Source organism: Oncorhynchus gorbuscha, linkage group LG08, assembly GCF_021184085.1.
Source record: "Oncorhynchus gorbuscha isolate QuinsamMale2020 ecotype Even-year linkage group LG08, OgorEven_v1.0, whole genome shotgun sequence".
Classification (NCBI taxonomy): domain Eukaryota; kingdom Metazoa; phylum Chordata; class Actinopteri; order Salmoniformes; family Salmonidae; genus Oncorhynchus; species Oncorhynchus gorbuscha.
Genome location: NC_060180.1, coordinates 38,754,496 through 38,769,775, shown reverse-complemented (window position 1 = coordinate 38,769,775; position 15,280 = coordinate 38,754,496). Strand labels below are relative to the sequence as shown.

Genomic DNA, 15,280 nt, shown 5'->3' with positions numbered 1-15,280 from the left:
CTCTTTCTCTCTCTTCCAGCTGGTCCTAGGTAATGTGTGATCCAGGTACATGTCTCTCTCTTTGTCTCTCTTCCAGCTGGTCCTAGGCACTGTGTGATCTGGGTACATGTCTCTCTCTTTCTCTCTCTTCCAGCTGGTCCTAGGTAATGTGTGATCCAGGTACATGTCTCTCTCTTTGTCTCTCTTCCAGCTGCTCCTAGGTACTGTGTGATCCAGGTACATCTCTCTCTCTTTCTCTCTCTTCCAGCTGGTCCTAGGCACTGTGTGATCTGGGTACATGTCTCTCTCTTTCTCTCTCTTCCAGCTGGTCCTAGGTACTGTGTGATCCAGGTACATGTCTCTCTCTTTCTCTCTCTTCCAGCTGGTCCTAGGTACTGTGTGATCTGGGTACATGTCTCTCTCTTTCTCTCTCTTCCAGCTGGTCCTAGGTACTGTGTGATCCAGGTACATGTCTCTCTCTTTCTCTCTCTTCCAGCGGGTCCTAGGTACTGTGTGCGAAAAGTATTCAGAAGCCCTTGACCTTTTCCACATTTTGTTACGTTACAGCCTTATTCTAAAATGTATAAAAAAATCAAATACAAACTCAGCAATCTACACACAATACCCCATAACGACAAGGCAATTTTTTTTTTGTTGCTAATGTATAAAATAAATAAAATACAGAAGTATCTTGTTTACATGCATTTTCAGACCCTTTGCTATGAGACTAGAAATTGAGCTCAGGTGCATCCTGTTTCCATTGATCATCCTTGAGATGTCTCTACAACTTGATTGGAGTCCACCTGTGGTAAATTCAATTAAATTTGACATGATTTGGAAAGGCACAGACCTGTCTATATAAGGTCCCGTAGTTGACACCGCATGGCAGGGCAAAAACCAAGCCATGATGTCGAAGGAATTGTCCGTAGAGCTCCAAAACAGGATTGTGCCGAGGCACAGATTTGGGGAAGGGTACAAAACATTTCTGCAGCATTGAAGGTCCCCAAGAACACATTGGCCTCCATGTTTCTTAAATGGAAGACGTTTGGACCCACCAAGACTTTTCCTGGAGCTGCCCGGCCAAACTGAGGCATCGGGTGACAAAGGCCTTGGCCAGGGAGGTGACCAAGAAACCCATGGTTACTCTGACAGCTCTAGAGTTACTCTGTGGAGATGGGAGAACCTTCCAGAAGGACAACCATCTCTGCAGCACTCCACCAATCAGGCCTTTATGATAGAGGGGAAAGACAGAAGCTACTCCTCAGTAAAAGCCATATGACAGCCCACTTGGAGTTTACCAAAAGAGCCCCTAAAGACTATCAGACCAAGAGAAACAAGATTCTCTGGTCTGATGAAAAAAAAATATTGAACTACTTTTGCCAAGCGTCATGTCTGGAGGAAACCTAGGATGAACAGAGCAAAGTACGGAGAGCAAAGTACAGAGATATCCTTTATGAAACCCTGCTCCAGAGCACTCAGGACCTCAGACTGGGACAATGGTTCACCTTTGGCTGAGCCACTCAAGGACAATCAGAGACTTGTACCGAAGCCAGTCCTGCGTTGTCTTGGCTGTGTGCTTAGGGTTGTTGTCCTGTTGTCCGGGCTCTAAGCAAGTTAAAGCTTCCAAAGTTGTGGCAAAATGGCTTAAGGACAACAAAGTTAAGGTATTGGAGTGGCCATCACAAAGCCCTGACCTCAATCCTATAGAATATTTGTGGGCAGAACTGAAAAGGCGTGTGCGAGCAAGGAGGCCTACAAACCTGACTCAGTTACACCAGCACTGTCAGGACGAGTGGGCCAAAATTCACCCAACTTATTGTGGGATGCTTGTGGAAGGCTACCCAAAAACATTTTACCAAAGTTAAACAATTAAAAGGCAATGCTACCAAATACTATGTGAGTGTATGTAAACTTCTGACCCACTGGGAATGTGATGAAAGAAATAAAAGCTGAAATAAATAATTCCCTCTACTATTATTCTGACATTTCACATTCTTAAAATAAAGGGGTGATCCTAACTGGCCTAAAACAGAGAATTTGTACTAGGATTAAATGTTTGAAATTGTGAAAAACTGAGTTTAAATGTACTTGGCTCATGTGTATGTAAACTTCCGACTTCAACTGTATATGATAGTAACAACTTTGTTGTCTTTCTGATACAATGTAACTCGCGGTCAATCTAAAAGGATGGGCTTATTTCATGCAAAGTGAGGGCTGCTCTTGGGGCCATCTGCTCTGGGGCCAATGTGGAACTCATCGGCCCAATTAGGGCAGCCTACGTGGGGCCAATATTTTAGTCCGCATTGGGCCTACATCGTGCCAATGTGAGCACGTTTGTTGTAAAAAGATGGGCTTATTTCAGGCAAAGTGAGGGCTGCCGTCACCAGATATGGGCTTGCCACACTGGGCCACACTGGGCAAATGCCTTGGGGTTCAATGTGGAGCCGATGAGCAAAGGCATGTTCGCCCAATGTGGGAAGCCTATGTGAGGCCAATATTTTAGCCCGCATTGGGCTCACATCATGCCATTGTGGACATGTTTGCTGGGATGTTTCTGACTCTCTCTCTCGCTCAGCCTGGCCCAGGTACCGTGTGCTGCGGGTGATAGACGTGGGCCAGTATAACCTGGAGATCTCTGCAGCAGAGCTGACTGATGACTCCCTGTATGAGTGCCAGGCCACAGAGGCTGCCCTACGCTCCCGGAGAGCTAAACTCACCGTCCTCAGTGAGTATCTATCTGTCTGTCAGGAATGTGTGTGTCCAGTGCAGTGTGGACTGTATACGCAGATCGTGTGTGTGTCCAGTGCAGTGTGGACTGTATACGCAGATCGTGTGTGTGTCCAGAGCAGTGTGTGACTGTGTGTGTGTTCAGCAGAGTACGTGATCGGAGCTGGAGCGGAGCTTATCCAATTTGACTGGAGCATAGAGCGATATTGGCCAAGTCAGCCTTCTCACCCGCTCCAATTTCGCTCCAGTAGCCCTCACTTCACGAGCTCAGGGCATGCCCGGCACAGCATGCATTTGTAGTCTACTTTCTTTAGCTACTGTTATGGAGTTTGCTAAATATTTTCATAAAGAAACTGATATAAAACACAGGTGCAAAATCAAGGTGACTTACAAAGATGAGGACCAAGAGCAAGAGAGGGAGTGTGGTGATGTAATGTCCACAACTAAAGAATCCTTGTGGAATCTGATAAGACACGTATCCCAAAAGCATGATGGTGTAACATACTTATTATGTGCACATGCTAAAAGAAAGGAACGAGGTGGGTGGCTAATAACTGTGTCATTGTAGCAAAGTATTTATAAACTAAAAATCTGATCTCTTAAAGTGTCCATTCATTTGTGTTATATTATCCATACAATAGGCCATAATAGATTTTGGCCCAATAGGACTGGCATATTGCAACTTTCAAGCATTCCTTTTGATTGGGTTATTTTACCTAAAAACCATTAGACTGACCTATAGATTTAAAAAAAAAACAACTCTGCATCTCTGCCCAATCTGGCAAGAGTGGCCAAAAGGATGTTTAGCATCCCCCATGGCTCTGCAAGGGTGGAGAGGATATTCTCTGCTGCTGGTTGGCTCTCCAGTCACCGTCGCATGAGCCTGAAGCCACAGACTCTGGGCAAACTGGTGTTTCTAAAAATGAATTCAAAGGCAATGTAGACAAAGCCAAATAAGACATTTACATGTTTTTTTCTTCATTTGAAGTAAGTCAGAGCCTATAAGAGCAATTTATAGACTAGAATGATTGAATACAACCAAATGTTGTTTACATGCTGAGCACTTCATGTCCCTGACTCCCTACCAGCCCAGTGTGTCACACTCGCAAATGCTAGTTATTTCTTTGTAGGCTATAGCCTTGAAATAATTGAAATAATATAGCCTAAATAATTAATTTTAACTCCCTGTCTGGCTCCTGACCTATTTAGAGTGTTTATATGCTGTTTAATATGACATGTAGCCTATTTGAAATGATGTGCTATTCTTACATTGACCTTTTCATGTTGATTCAAACCATATGGTTTGGTTTCAATATTTCAAAACAACATGGTAGGTCCAGGTAGACACAACAATAGATGGGTGTTGGTTTCAATACTTCAAAACAACATGATAGGTCCAGGTAGACACAAAAATAGATGGGTGTTGGTTTCAATACTTCAAAACAACATGGTAGGTCCAGGTAGACACAACAATAGATGGGTGTTGGTTTCAGTACTTCAAAACAACATGGTAGGTCCAGGTAGACACAACAATAGATGGGTGTTGGTTTCAATACTTCAAAACAACATGGTAGGTCCAGGTAGACACAACAATAGATGGGTGTTGGTTTCAGTACTTCAAAACAACATGGTAGGTCCAGGTAGACACAACAATAGATGGGTGTTGGTTCAATGGTGATTTGAATGAATGGAGCAAATTCGGAGCAGCAGTTTCTTTTTTCTTTGAGCGCGGAACGACTGCTCAACTCCGCTCACATACTCTGGCATAAAGAGTGTGTGTGTCCAGTGCAGTGTGCATATGCAGTGTGTTTGTCTAGTACACTGCATGTGTTGTCCTACAGTCCCTCCCGATGACCCAGTGATCGAGGGCTTTCCAGAGATCCTACTGAGAGCCAATGTCTCCTATAACCTGAGCTGTGTGTCCCGCGGGGCCAAGCCACTGGGCATCATCGAGTGGAAACGGGACGGGGTGGCCCTGGAGGGAGCTTTCAGCACCACCGTGAGTTATGTACAGACACAGCGGCATGTACACCGATGCGTGTTGCCATATTGTATCACTAAATACACCTGTAGGTGGCTCCACCCTGTCCTCCTCTTTCTTTCTTTTTAAATGTTTGTTTTTGTTTCTCTCTCTTGTTCTGACCTTTATTTTCCTTTGTTTTGTCTTTATTTAGCATGGTCAGGGCGTGAGTTGGGGTGGGCATTTCTATGTTTTGCGTTTCTATGTTTAGGTTTCTGTTTCGGCCAAGTTTGGTTCTCAATCAGAGGCAGGTGACATTAGTTGTCTCTGATTGAGCATCATACTTAGGTAGCCTGGGTTTCACTGTTGGGTTGTGGGTGTTTGTTGCCGTGTCTGTGTTTGTCACCACACGGAACTGTTTCGGTTTGGTTTTTGTTCATGGTCACATTTATTGTTTTGTAGTTCTTAGTGTTCCGTTTATGTTTTATAATAAACAATATGGACACTTACCACGCTGCGTTTTGGTCCGATCCCTGCTACACCTCCTCTTGAGATGAAGAGGAGGAAATCTGCCTTTACACTCTCTCTCTCTCTCCCTCTCTCCCCCCTCCCTCACTCTCAATTCAATTTCAATTTAAGGGCATTATTGGCATGGGAAACATATGCTAACAATGCCAAAGCAAGTGAAGTAGATAATAAACAAAAGTGACATAAACAATACAAATTTATATTAGACATTACACTATTAAAAGTTCCAAAAGAATAAAGACATTTCAAATGTCATATTATGTCCATATACAGTATTGTAATGATGTGCAAATAGTTCAAGTACAAAAGAGAAAATAAATAAACATAGATATGGGTTGTATTTACTATTTTTTAAATGTATTTTTATATTTCAACTTTATTTAACCAGGTAGACCAGTTGAGAACAAGTTCTCATTTACAACTGCGACCAGGCCAATATAAAGAAAAGCAATGCGACACAAACAACAACACAGAGTTACACATGGAGTAAACAAACGTACAGTCAATAACACAATAGAAAAAGTCTATATACAGTGTGTGCAAATGGCGTGTGGAGGTAAGGCAATAAATATACCATAGTAGTGAGGTAATTACAATTTAGCAAATTAACAGTGGAGTGATAGATGTGCAGATGATGATGTGCAAGTAGAGATACTGGTGTGCAAAAGAGCAGAAAAGTAAATAAAAACAATATGGGGATGAGGTAGGTAGATTGGATGGGCTATTTACAAATGGGCTGTATACAGTTGCAGCAATCATGTAAACTGCTCAGATAGCTGATGCTTAAAGTTAGTGTGGGAGATAAAGGCTGCCTGAAGGAGGTGTTGGCTTTAGGGATGACCAGTGGGATATACCTGCTGGTGTGCGTGCTACGGGTGGGTGTTGTTATGGTGACCAGTGGGATATACCTGCTGGTGCGCGTGCTACGGGTGGGTGTTGTTATGGTGACCAGTGAGCTGAGATAAGGCCGGATAAGGCCAGATAGGGCCAGATAAAGCCAGTGGGTCTGGCGACGAATATGTAGTGAGTGGCAGCCGACGAGAGCATACAGGTCGCAGTGGTGGGTGGTATATGGGGCTTTGGTGACATAGGCACTGCGATAGACTTCATACAGTTTGCTGAGTAGAGTTGGAGGCAATTTTGTAAATGACATCGCCGAAGTCGAGGATCGGTAGGATAGTCAGTTTTACGAGGGTATGTTTGGCAACATGAGTGAAGGAGGCTTTGTTGAAAAATAGGAAGCCGATTCTAGATTTACTTTTGGACTGGAGATGTTTAATACGAGTCTGTTTGTTCTTCAGTGGTTGCCCTTTTCTTGTGGAAACAGGTCACACATCTTGCTGCTGTGATTGCACAGCAATATTTCACCCAATAGATATGGGAGTTCATCAAAATTGTATTTGTTTTCGAATTCTTTGTGGGTCTGTGTAATATGTGTCTCTATGGTCACACATTTGGAAGGAGGTTAGGAAGTGCAGCTCAGTTTCCTCCTCATTTTGTGGGCAGTGTGCACATAGCCTGTCTTCTTTTGAGAGCCAGGTCTGCCTACGGCGGCCTTTCTCAATAGCAAGGCAATACTCACTGAATACATATATCTTTCTTTAATTTTTGGTCAGTCACAGTGGTTAGGTATTCTGCCATAGTGTATTCTCTGTTTAGGGCCAAATAGCATTCCAGGTTGCTCTGTTTTTTTTGTGAATTCTTTCCAATGTGTCTTTTTGTTTTCTCATGATTTGGTTGGGTCTAATTGTGTTGCTGTCCTGGAGCTCTGTGTGGTCTGTGTGTTGTTTGTGAACAGAGCCCCAGGACCATCAACTACAGGTTCATCTCTCTGTAGGTGATGGCTTTGTTATGGAAGGTTTGGGAATCGCTTCCTTTTAGGTGGTTGTAGAATTTAACAGCTATTTTTTGGTCGGTGTCGGCCTATTTAGTGGGTGTCGGCCCTAATTCTGCTCTGCATGCATTATTTGTTGTTTTACGTTGTACGTGGAGGATGTTATTGCAGAATTCTGCATGCAGAGTCTCAATTTGTTGTTTGTCGCATTTAATGACCGGTGAGCAGACCCCAGACCCAGACAACCATATAGGGCAATGGGTTCTATAACTGATTCAAGTATTTTTTTGCCAGATCCTAATTGGCTTGTCGAATTTTATGTTCGTTTGATGTCATAGAAGGCCCTTCTTGCCTTGTCTCAGATCTTTCACAGCTTTGTGGAAGCTACCTGTGGCGCTGATGTTTAGGCCAAGATATGTATAGTTTTAATTCTAATTTTATGTCACATGCACCGAATACAGCAGGTGTAGACCTTAAAAGTAACACAATAAAATAACAGTAATGAGGCTATATACAGGGGGTACCGGTACCGAGTAGAGGTAATGTGACTATGCGTGTCAATGCAAATAGTCCGGGTGGCCATTTGATTAAATGATCAGCAGTCTTAGTTTCTTATGTGCTCTAGGGCTGGAGCCCATCGGGATGGAATTTGTATTTCTGGTCCTGGCAACTGGACCCTTTTTGGAACACCATTATTTTTGTCTTACTATGATTTACTGTCAGGGCCCAGATCTGACAGAATTTGTGCAGAAGATTTAGGTGCTGCTGTAGGCCGTCCTTGGTTGGAGACAGAAGCACCAGATCATCAGCAAACAGAAGAGATTTGACGTAAGATTCTAGTAGGGTGAGGCCGGGTGCTGCAGACTGTTCTGCAGCACCCGCTCCAACTTCCGGGTTAGAGCGAGTGGTTGCATCGGCACTTCGCTCCCGCAGGTAGTATAACTTTTTCATTACATTTCATTATATTTCATTATAGCACAACGGTTTGATTTGTCTAATCTTAGCAATTTCTTCTCAGCTAGCTACATAGCCGTCTTTGTATCAAAGATAATTGCGTAATTATCGTATTTCGCCGTCCTAACGTAGTCTTCACTAGCCAGCTAGCTAACGTCCACTGATTAGCTGCACTGGAGAAACTATTACACTCAACTGAATGACTTGATTAGTGTAGTGTTAGCTAGCTACATAGCTGTCTTTGCTGTCTTCGTATCTTCGTATCCAAGATAATTGTGTTGTTTAGGTTTAGAGTGTGTAGTCTTAGAGTGATTATCTTAATTTACCGAGGTTAGCTAGCCAGCTATTTGTCGTCCTTAACGTAGGAGACTCTGCTAGCTAGCCAACAGCTAGCCAACAGCTAGCCGACAGCTAGCCAACGTCTACCGAATAGACTCACAACCCGGTCCCATTCACAGGTAGTATCACATTTTCATTTAATTTCATTACAGTACAACGGTTTGATTTGTTTGATCGTAGCTAGCTACATAGCTAGCTACATAGCCGTCTTTGTATCAAAGATAACTGTGTAGTCTAGAGCGATTTTCTAGTTTAGCTAGCCAGCTATTGTCGTTCTTTTAACGCAACGTAACGTAAACAACACTGCTAGCTAGCCAGCTAGCCCCCGAATAGCAGCACTGCAGAAACTATTCACTCAACGGAACGACTTGATTAGTGTAGTGTCAACAACGCACCCACTGCCAGCTAGCCTACTTCAGCAGTACTGTATCATTTTAATAATTTTAGTCAATAAGATTCTTGCTACGTAGCTTAACTTTCTGAACATTCGAGACATGTAGTCCACTTGTCATTCCAATCTCCTTTGCATTAGCGTAGCCTCTTCTGTAGCCTGTCAACTATGTGTCTGTTTATCCCTGTTCTCTCTTCTCTGCACAGACCATACAAACGCTCCACACCGCGTGGCCGCGGCCACCCTAATCTGGTGGTCCCAGCGCGCACGACCCACGTGGAGTTCCAGGTCTCCGGTAGCCTCTGGAACTGCCGATCTGCGGTCAACAAGGCAGAGTTCATCTCAGCCTATGCCTCCCTCCAGTCGCTCGACTTCTTGGCACTGACGGAAACATGGATCACCACAGACAACACTGCTACTCCTACTGCTCTCTCTTCGTCCGCCCACGTGTTCTCGCACACCCCGAGAGCTTCTGGTCAGCGGGGTGGTGGCACCGGGATCCTCATCTCTCCCAAGTGGTCATTCTCTCTTTCTCCCCTTACCCATCTGTCTATCGCCTCCTTTGAATTCCATGCTGTCACAGTTACCAGCCCTTTCAAGCTTAACATCCTTATCATTTATCGCCCTCCAGGTTCCCTCGGAGAGTTCATCAATGAGCTTGATGCCTTGATAAGCTCATTTCCTGAGGACGGCTCACCTCTCACAGTTCTGGGCGACTTTAACCTCCCCACGTCTACCTTTGACTCATTCCTCTCTGCCTCCTTCTTTCCACTCCTCTCCTCTTTTGACCTCACCCTCTCACCTTCCCCCTACTCACAAGGCAGGCAATACGCTCGACCTCATCTTTACTAGATGCTGTTCTTCCACTAACCTCATTGCAACTCCCCTCCAAGTCTCCGACCACTACCTTGTATCCTTTTCCCTCTCGCTCTCATCCAACACCTCCCACACTGCCCCTACTCGGATGGTATCGCGCCGTCCCAACCTTCGCTCTCTCTCCCCCGCTACTCTCTCCTCTTCCATCCTATCATCTCTTCCCTCCGCTCAAACCTTCTCCAACCTATCTCCTGATTCTGCCTCCTCAACCCTCCTCTCCTCCCTCTCTGCATCCTTTGACTCTCTATGTCCCCTATCCTCCAGGCCGGCTCGGTCCTCCCCTCCCGCTCCGTGGCTCGATGACTCATTGCGAGCTCACAGAACAGGGCTCCGGGCAGCCGAGCGGAAATGGAGGAAAACTCGCCTCCCTGCGGACCTGGCATCCTTTCACTCCCTCCTCTCTACATTTTCCTCCTCTGTCTCTGCTGCTAAAGCCACTTTCTACCACGCTAAATTCCAAGCATCTGCCTCTAACCCTAGGAAGCTCTTTGCCACCTTCTCCTCCCTCCTGAATCCTCCTCCCCCTCCCTCTCTGCAGATGACTTCGTCAACCATTTTGAAAAGAAGGTCGACGACATCCGATCCTCGTTTGCTAAGTCAAACGACACCGCTGGTTCTGCTCACACTGCCCTACCCTGTGCTCTGACCTCTTTCTCCCCTCTCTCTCCAGATGAAATCTCGTGTCTTGTGACGGCCGGCCGCCCAACAACCTGCCCGCTTGACCCTATCCCCTCCTCTCTTCTCCAGACCATTTCCGGAGACCTTCTCCCTTACCTCACCTCGCTCATCAACTCATCCCTGACCGCTGGCTACGTCCCTTCCGTCTTCAAGAGAGCGAGAGTTGCACCCCTTCTGAAAAAACCTACACTTGATCCCTCCGATGTCAACAATTACAGACCAGTATCACTTCTTTCTTTTCTCTCCAAAACTCTTGAACGTGCCAGCTCTCCCGCTATCTCTCTCTGAATGACCTTCTTGATCCAAATCAGTCAGGTTTCAAGACTAGTCATTCAACTGAGACTGCTCTCCTCTGTATCACGGAGGCGCTCTGCACTGCTAAAGCTAACTCTCTCTCCTCTGCTCTCATCCTTCTAGATCTATCGGCTGCCTTCGATACTGTGAACCATCAGATCCTCCTCTCCACCCTCTCCGAGTTGGGCATCTCCGGCGCGGCCCACGCTTGGATTGCGTCCTACCTGACAGGTCGCTCCTACCAGGTGGCGTGGCGAGAATCTGTCTCCTCACCACGCGCTCTCACCACTGGTGTCCCCCAGGGCTCTGTTCTAGGCCCTCTCCTATTCTCGCTATACACCAAGTCACTTGGCTCTGTCATAACCTCACATGGTCTCTCCTATCATTGCTTTGCAGACGACACACAACTAATCTTCTCCTTTCCCCCTTCTGATGACCAGGTGGCGAATCGCATCTCTGCATGTCTGGCAGACATATCAGTGTGGATGACGGATCACCACCTCAAGCTGAACCTCGGCAAGACGGAGCTGCTCTTCCTCCCGGGGAAGGACTGCCCGTTCCATGATCTCGCCATCACGGTTGACAACTCCATTGTGTCCTCCTCCCAGAGCGCTAAGAACCTTGGCGTGATCCTGGACAACACCCTGTCGTTCTCAACCAACATCAAGGCGGTGGCCCGTTCCTGTAGGTTCATGCTCTACAACATCCGCAGAGTACGACCCTGCCTCACACAGGAAGCGGCGCAGGTCCTAATCCAGGCACTTGTCATCTCCCGTCTGGATTACTGCAACTCGCTGTTGGCTGGGCTCCCTGCCTGTGCCATTAAACCCCTTCAACTCATTCAGAACGCCGCAGCCCGTCTGGTGTTCAACCTTCCCAAGTTCTCTCACGTCACCCCGCTCCTCCGTTCTCTCCACTGGCTTCCAGTTGAAGCTCGCATCCGCTACAAGACCATGGTGCTTGCCTACGGAGCTGTGAGGGGAACGGCACCTCAGTACCTCCAGGCTCTGATCAGGCCCTACACCCAAACAAGGGCACTGCGTTCATCCACCTCTGGCCTGCTCGCCTCCCTACCACTGAGGAAGTACAGCTCCCGCTCAGCCCAGTCAAAACTGTTCGCTGCTCTGGCCCCCCAATGGTGGAACAAACTCCCTCACGATGCCAGGACAGCGGAGTCAATCACCACCTTCCGGAGACACCTGAAACCCCACCTCTTTAAGGAATACCTAGGATAGGATAAGTAATCCCTCTCACCCCCCCCCCTTTAAGATTTAGATGCACTATTGTAAAGTGACTGTTCCACTGGATGTCATAAGGTGAATGCACCAATTTGTAAGTCGCTCTGGATAAGAGCGTCTGCTAAATGACTTAAATGTAAATGTAAATGTGTTCTAGTGCCCCTGCTAATTTGTTTATATATATGTCGAAGAGGGTGGGGCTTAAGATGCATCCAGGTCTCACCCCACAGCCCGGTGGAAAGAAATGTGTGTTTTTTTGCTCATTTTAACCACACACTTGTTGTTTGTGTATATGGATTTTATAATGTTGTATGTTTTTCCCCCAACACCACTTTCCATCCATTTGTATAGCAGATCCTTATGCCAAATTGAGTCAAAACCTTTGTTGAAATCAACAAATCATGAGAATACTTTGCCTTTGTTTTGGTTTGTTTGTTTGTCAATTAGGGTATACAGGGTGAATACGTGGTCTGTCAAAAGGTAATTTGATTTTTAAAAAACAATTTGACATTTGCTCAGTACATTGTTTTACTGAGGAAATGTGCGAGTCTGCTGTTAATGATGCAGATGATTTTCCCAAGGTTGCTGTTGACGCATACCCCATGGTAGTTATTGGGGTACAATTTGTCTCCACTGTTGTTGATTGGGGTGATCAGTCCTCGGTTCCAAATATTGGGGAAGATGCCAGAGCTAAGGATAGTGTTAAAGAGTTTAAGTATAGCCAATTGGAACTTGCGGTCTTTATATTTTATCAATTCATTTAGGATACCATCAACAAAACAGGCCTTTTTGGGTGGAGCTTTTGTATTTTGTCCTGTAGTTCATTCCATGTAATTTAGAGAATCCAGTGGGTTCTGGTCATCTTTAACAGTGGATTCTAACATTTTTATTTATCATGTATATGTTTTTGCTGTTTGTTCTTTGTTATAGAGCCAACCAGATTGGAGAAGTGGTTTATCCATACATCTCTATTTTGGATAAATTAACTCTTCGTGTTGTTGTTTGTTTTGTGTGTTTAACATTTTCCCAGAAGTGGTTAGATTCTATTGATTCTTCAGTTATATTGAGCTGATGTTTGATGTGCTATTCCTTCTTTTTCTGTATTGTATTTCTGTATTGTTTTAGTCATTCACCATAGTGAAGGTGTAGACTCAGGTTCTCTGGGTCTCTATGTTTTTGATTGGATAGGTTTCTCAATTTCTTTCTTTGTTTTTTTCATTCTTCATCAAACCATTTGTCATTGTTTTTCATTTTCTTAAGTTGTCTGCTTGACACGTTTTCATTTGATAGGGAAGCTGAAAGGTCAACTATACTGTTTAGGGGGGATTGTCTAAAAGGGATGGAATTTGTTGTTGCCTAATTGTATTTTGGTAGGTTTCTACACTACCTTCCTTCTATCTATAGCATTTCTTAGTATTGTGCAGTTCCTTTTGCTTTGATGCCTTATGAGTATTGCTCTGTTCAGGTGGACGGTGATTTTGCTATGATCTGATAGGGGTGTTCGTGGGCTGACCGTGAACGCTCTGAGACACTCTGAGTTGTTTTATTTTATACATTATTATTTAACCTTTATTTAACTAGGCAAGACAGTTAAGAACAAATTGTTACTTACAATGATGGCCCTACCCCGGCCAATTGTGCGCCGCCCTATGGGACTCCCAATCACGGACGGTTGTGATGCAGCCTGGAATCAAACCAGGGTCTGTAGTGACGCCTCTAGCACTGAGATGGAGTGCCTTAGAATACTGAGCCACTCGGGGTTGAGATCAGTGATAAAGTAATCTACAGTACTACTGCCAAGGGATGAGCTGTAGGTGTACCTACCATAGGAGTCTCCTCGAAGCCTACCAATTACTATGTACAGACGCAGCGTACGACAGAGATGCAGGAGTTGTGACCCATTCTGTAGTTTTTTTGTCATAGTTGCTTCTAGGGGGACATATTTGGGAGGGTATACTGTCACCTAGGTGTTTGTCCCCCTGTGTGCTGAGAGTATCAGGTGCTTGTTCAGTTCTCGCATTTAGGTCACCAGACTAGTACATGTCCCTTTGCCTGGAAATGATTGATCTCCTCCTCTAGGATGGAAGCTGTCATCGTTAAAATATGTGGATTCTATTGGGTGGATATAGGTAGCGTACATGAGGACATTTTTCTGTGTTGAGATCATTTCCTTATTCATTTCTAGCCAAATGTAAAATGTTCATGTTTTGACTCTTTCTCACTCTTTCTCTCTTCTCTACCTCATCGACCACGCCCCCCTGTCCCTCCTCTCTCTCTCTCCCCTCCTCGAAACCCCCACCCCAGGAGGTTCTCCCAGACAGAAAGAGGGTGACGACAAGGAGCTTCCTGCCCATCATCCCAGAGGACAAAGACACGGGACACAACTTCACCTGTGTGGCCAGCAACAAGGCTGTCCCAATGGGAAAACGCACCACCGTCACCCTCAACGTGCACCGTAAGTGTGTTTGTATGTATGTATGTCTGTGTGTATGTGTGAATGTGTTTCAAGAAAATGTAATCTTTCTCTCTTTCTCCAACTCCCTCCTTCCCGCTCCCCCTCCCTCCCTCCATCCTGTAGACCCCCCTAAGGTGAACCTATCCATGGAGCCTCGGTCTGTCCTGGAGGGAGAGAGAGTCATCTTCACCTGCCAGGCCACCGCCAACCCTCCCATCATGGGTATCCGGTCAGTAGTAGTCTGATGTGTGTGTGTGGCCACTTCCACCCCTACCGACAAATATGGCGCTGTACAATGTGACCGGTCGGGAGTAGTCTACAGTACTAAGAGCAAAATAATCCTAACATGTTCACACCCTAATTGTAGTCTAACCAATACCCAAATGGAGATTCAGTGAAAATAAAAATCTGATCGATTTACCAAGACCAGTCTCCATGTTTGTCTCAGAGCAGCGCGAAACGGTGCTGAAATAGTTGACAACACGCGGATAGGCTATTACTTCAAATCCTATTATAACAATTGTATGACTTTGGGACTTTCAGTAAGCTACAATTAGTAGCCTTCATTAGCCTACTTTATTCCAAGATTTACGTCATGGTAACCATTCCGATCACATTAACTTTGTCCGACGTTCGGATGGACCTGCACGAGCGTTTGGATTTGTGTACTAAACGCACTAACAAAAGTAGCTACTTGGACATAAATAATGGACATTATCGAACAAATCAAGCATTTATTGTGGAACTAGGATTCCTGGGAGTGCATTCTAATGAAGATCGTCAAAGGTAAGGGAATATTTATAATGTGGTTTCTGATTTCTGTTGACTCCAACATGGTGGATAATTTTATTTATTTTCTGAGTGCCATCTCAGATTATTGCATGGTATGCTTTTTCCGTAAGGTTTTTTAAAAATCTGACAGCGGTTGCATTAAGTAGAGGTATATCTATATTTCCATGTCTAACAATTGTATTTATCGACATTTATAATGAGTATTTCTGTAAAATGATGTGGCTCTCTGCAATAT

At 45.0% G+C, this 15,280-nt stretch overlaps 1 protein-coding gene across 2 annotated transcripts in view; it reads left to right on the top strand.

The window, feature by feature from the left end:
- Positions 1-15,280, top strand: part of LOC124041629 (kin of IRRE-like protein 1) — a 114,979-nt gene that overhangs the window by 73,177 nt on the left and 26,522 nt on the right. For both annotated transcript variants that reach the window (XM_046359427.1, XM_046359428.1), the window contains exons 3-6: positions 2,555-2,704; positions 4,548-4,705; positions 14,103-14,253; positions 14,377-14,482. In XM_046359427.1, coding sequence (XP_046215383.1) covers positions 2,555-2,704; positions 4,548-4,705; positions 14,103-14,253; positions 14,377-14,482 — 565 coding nt within the window. The remainder of the gene's footprint in view (positions 1-2,554; positions 2,705-4,547; positions 4,706-14,102; positions 14,254-14,376; positions 14,483-15,280) is intronic.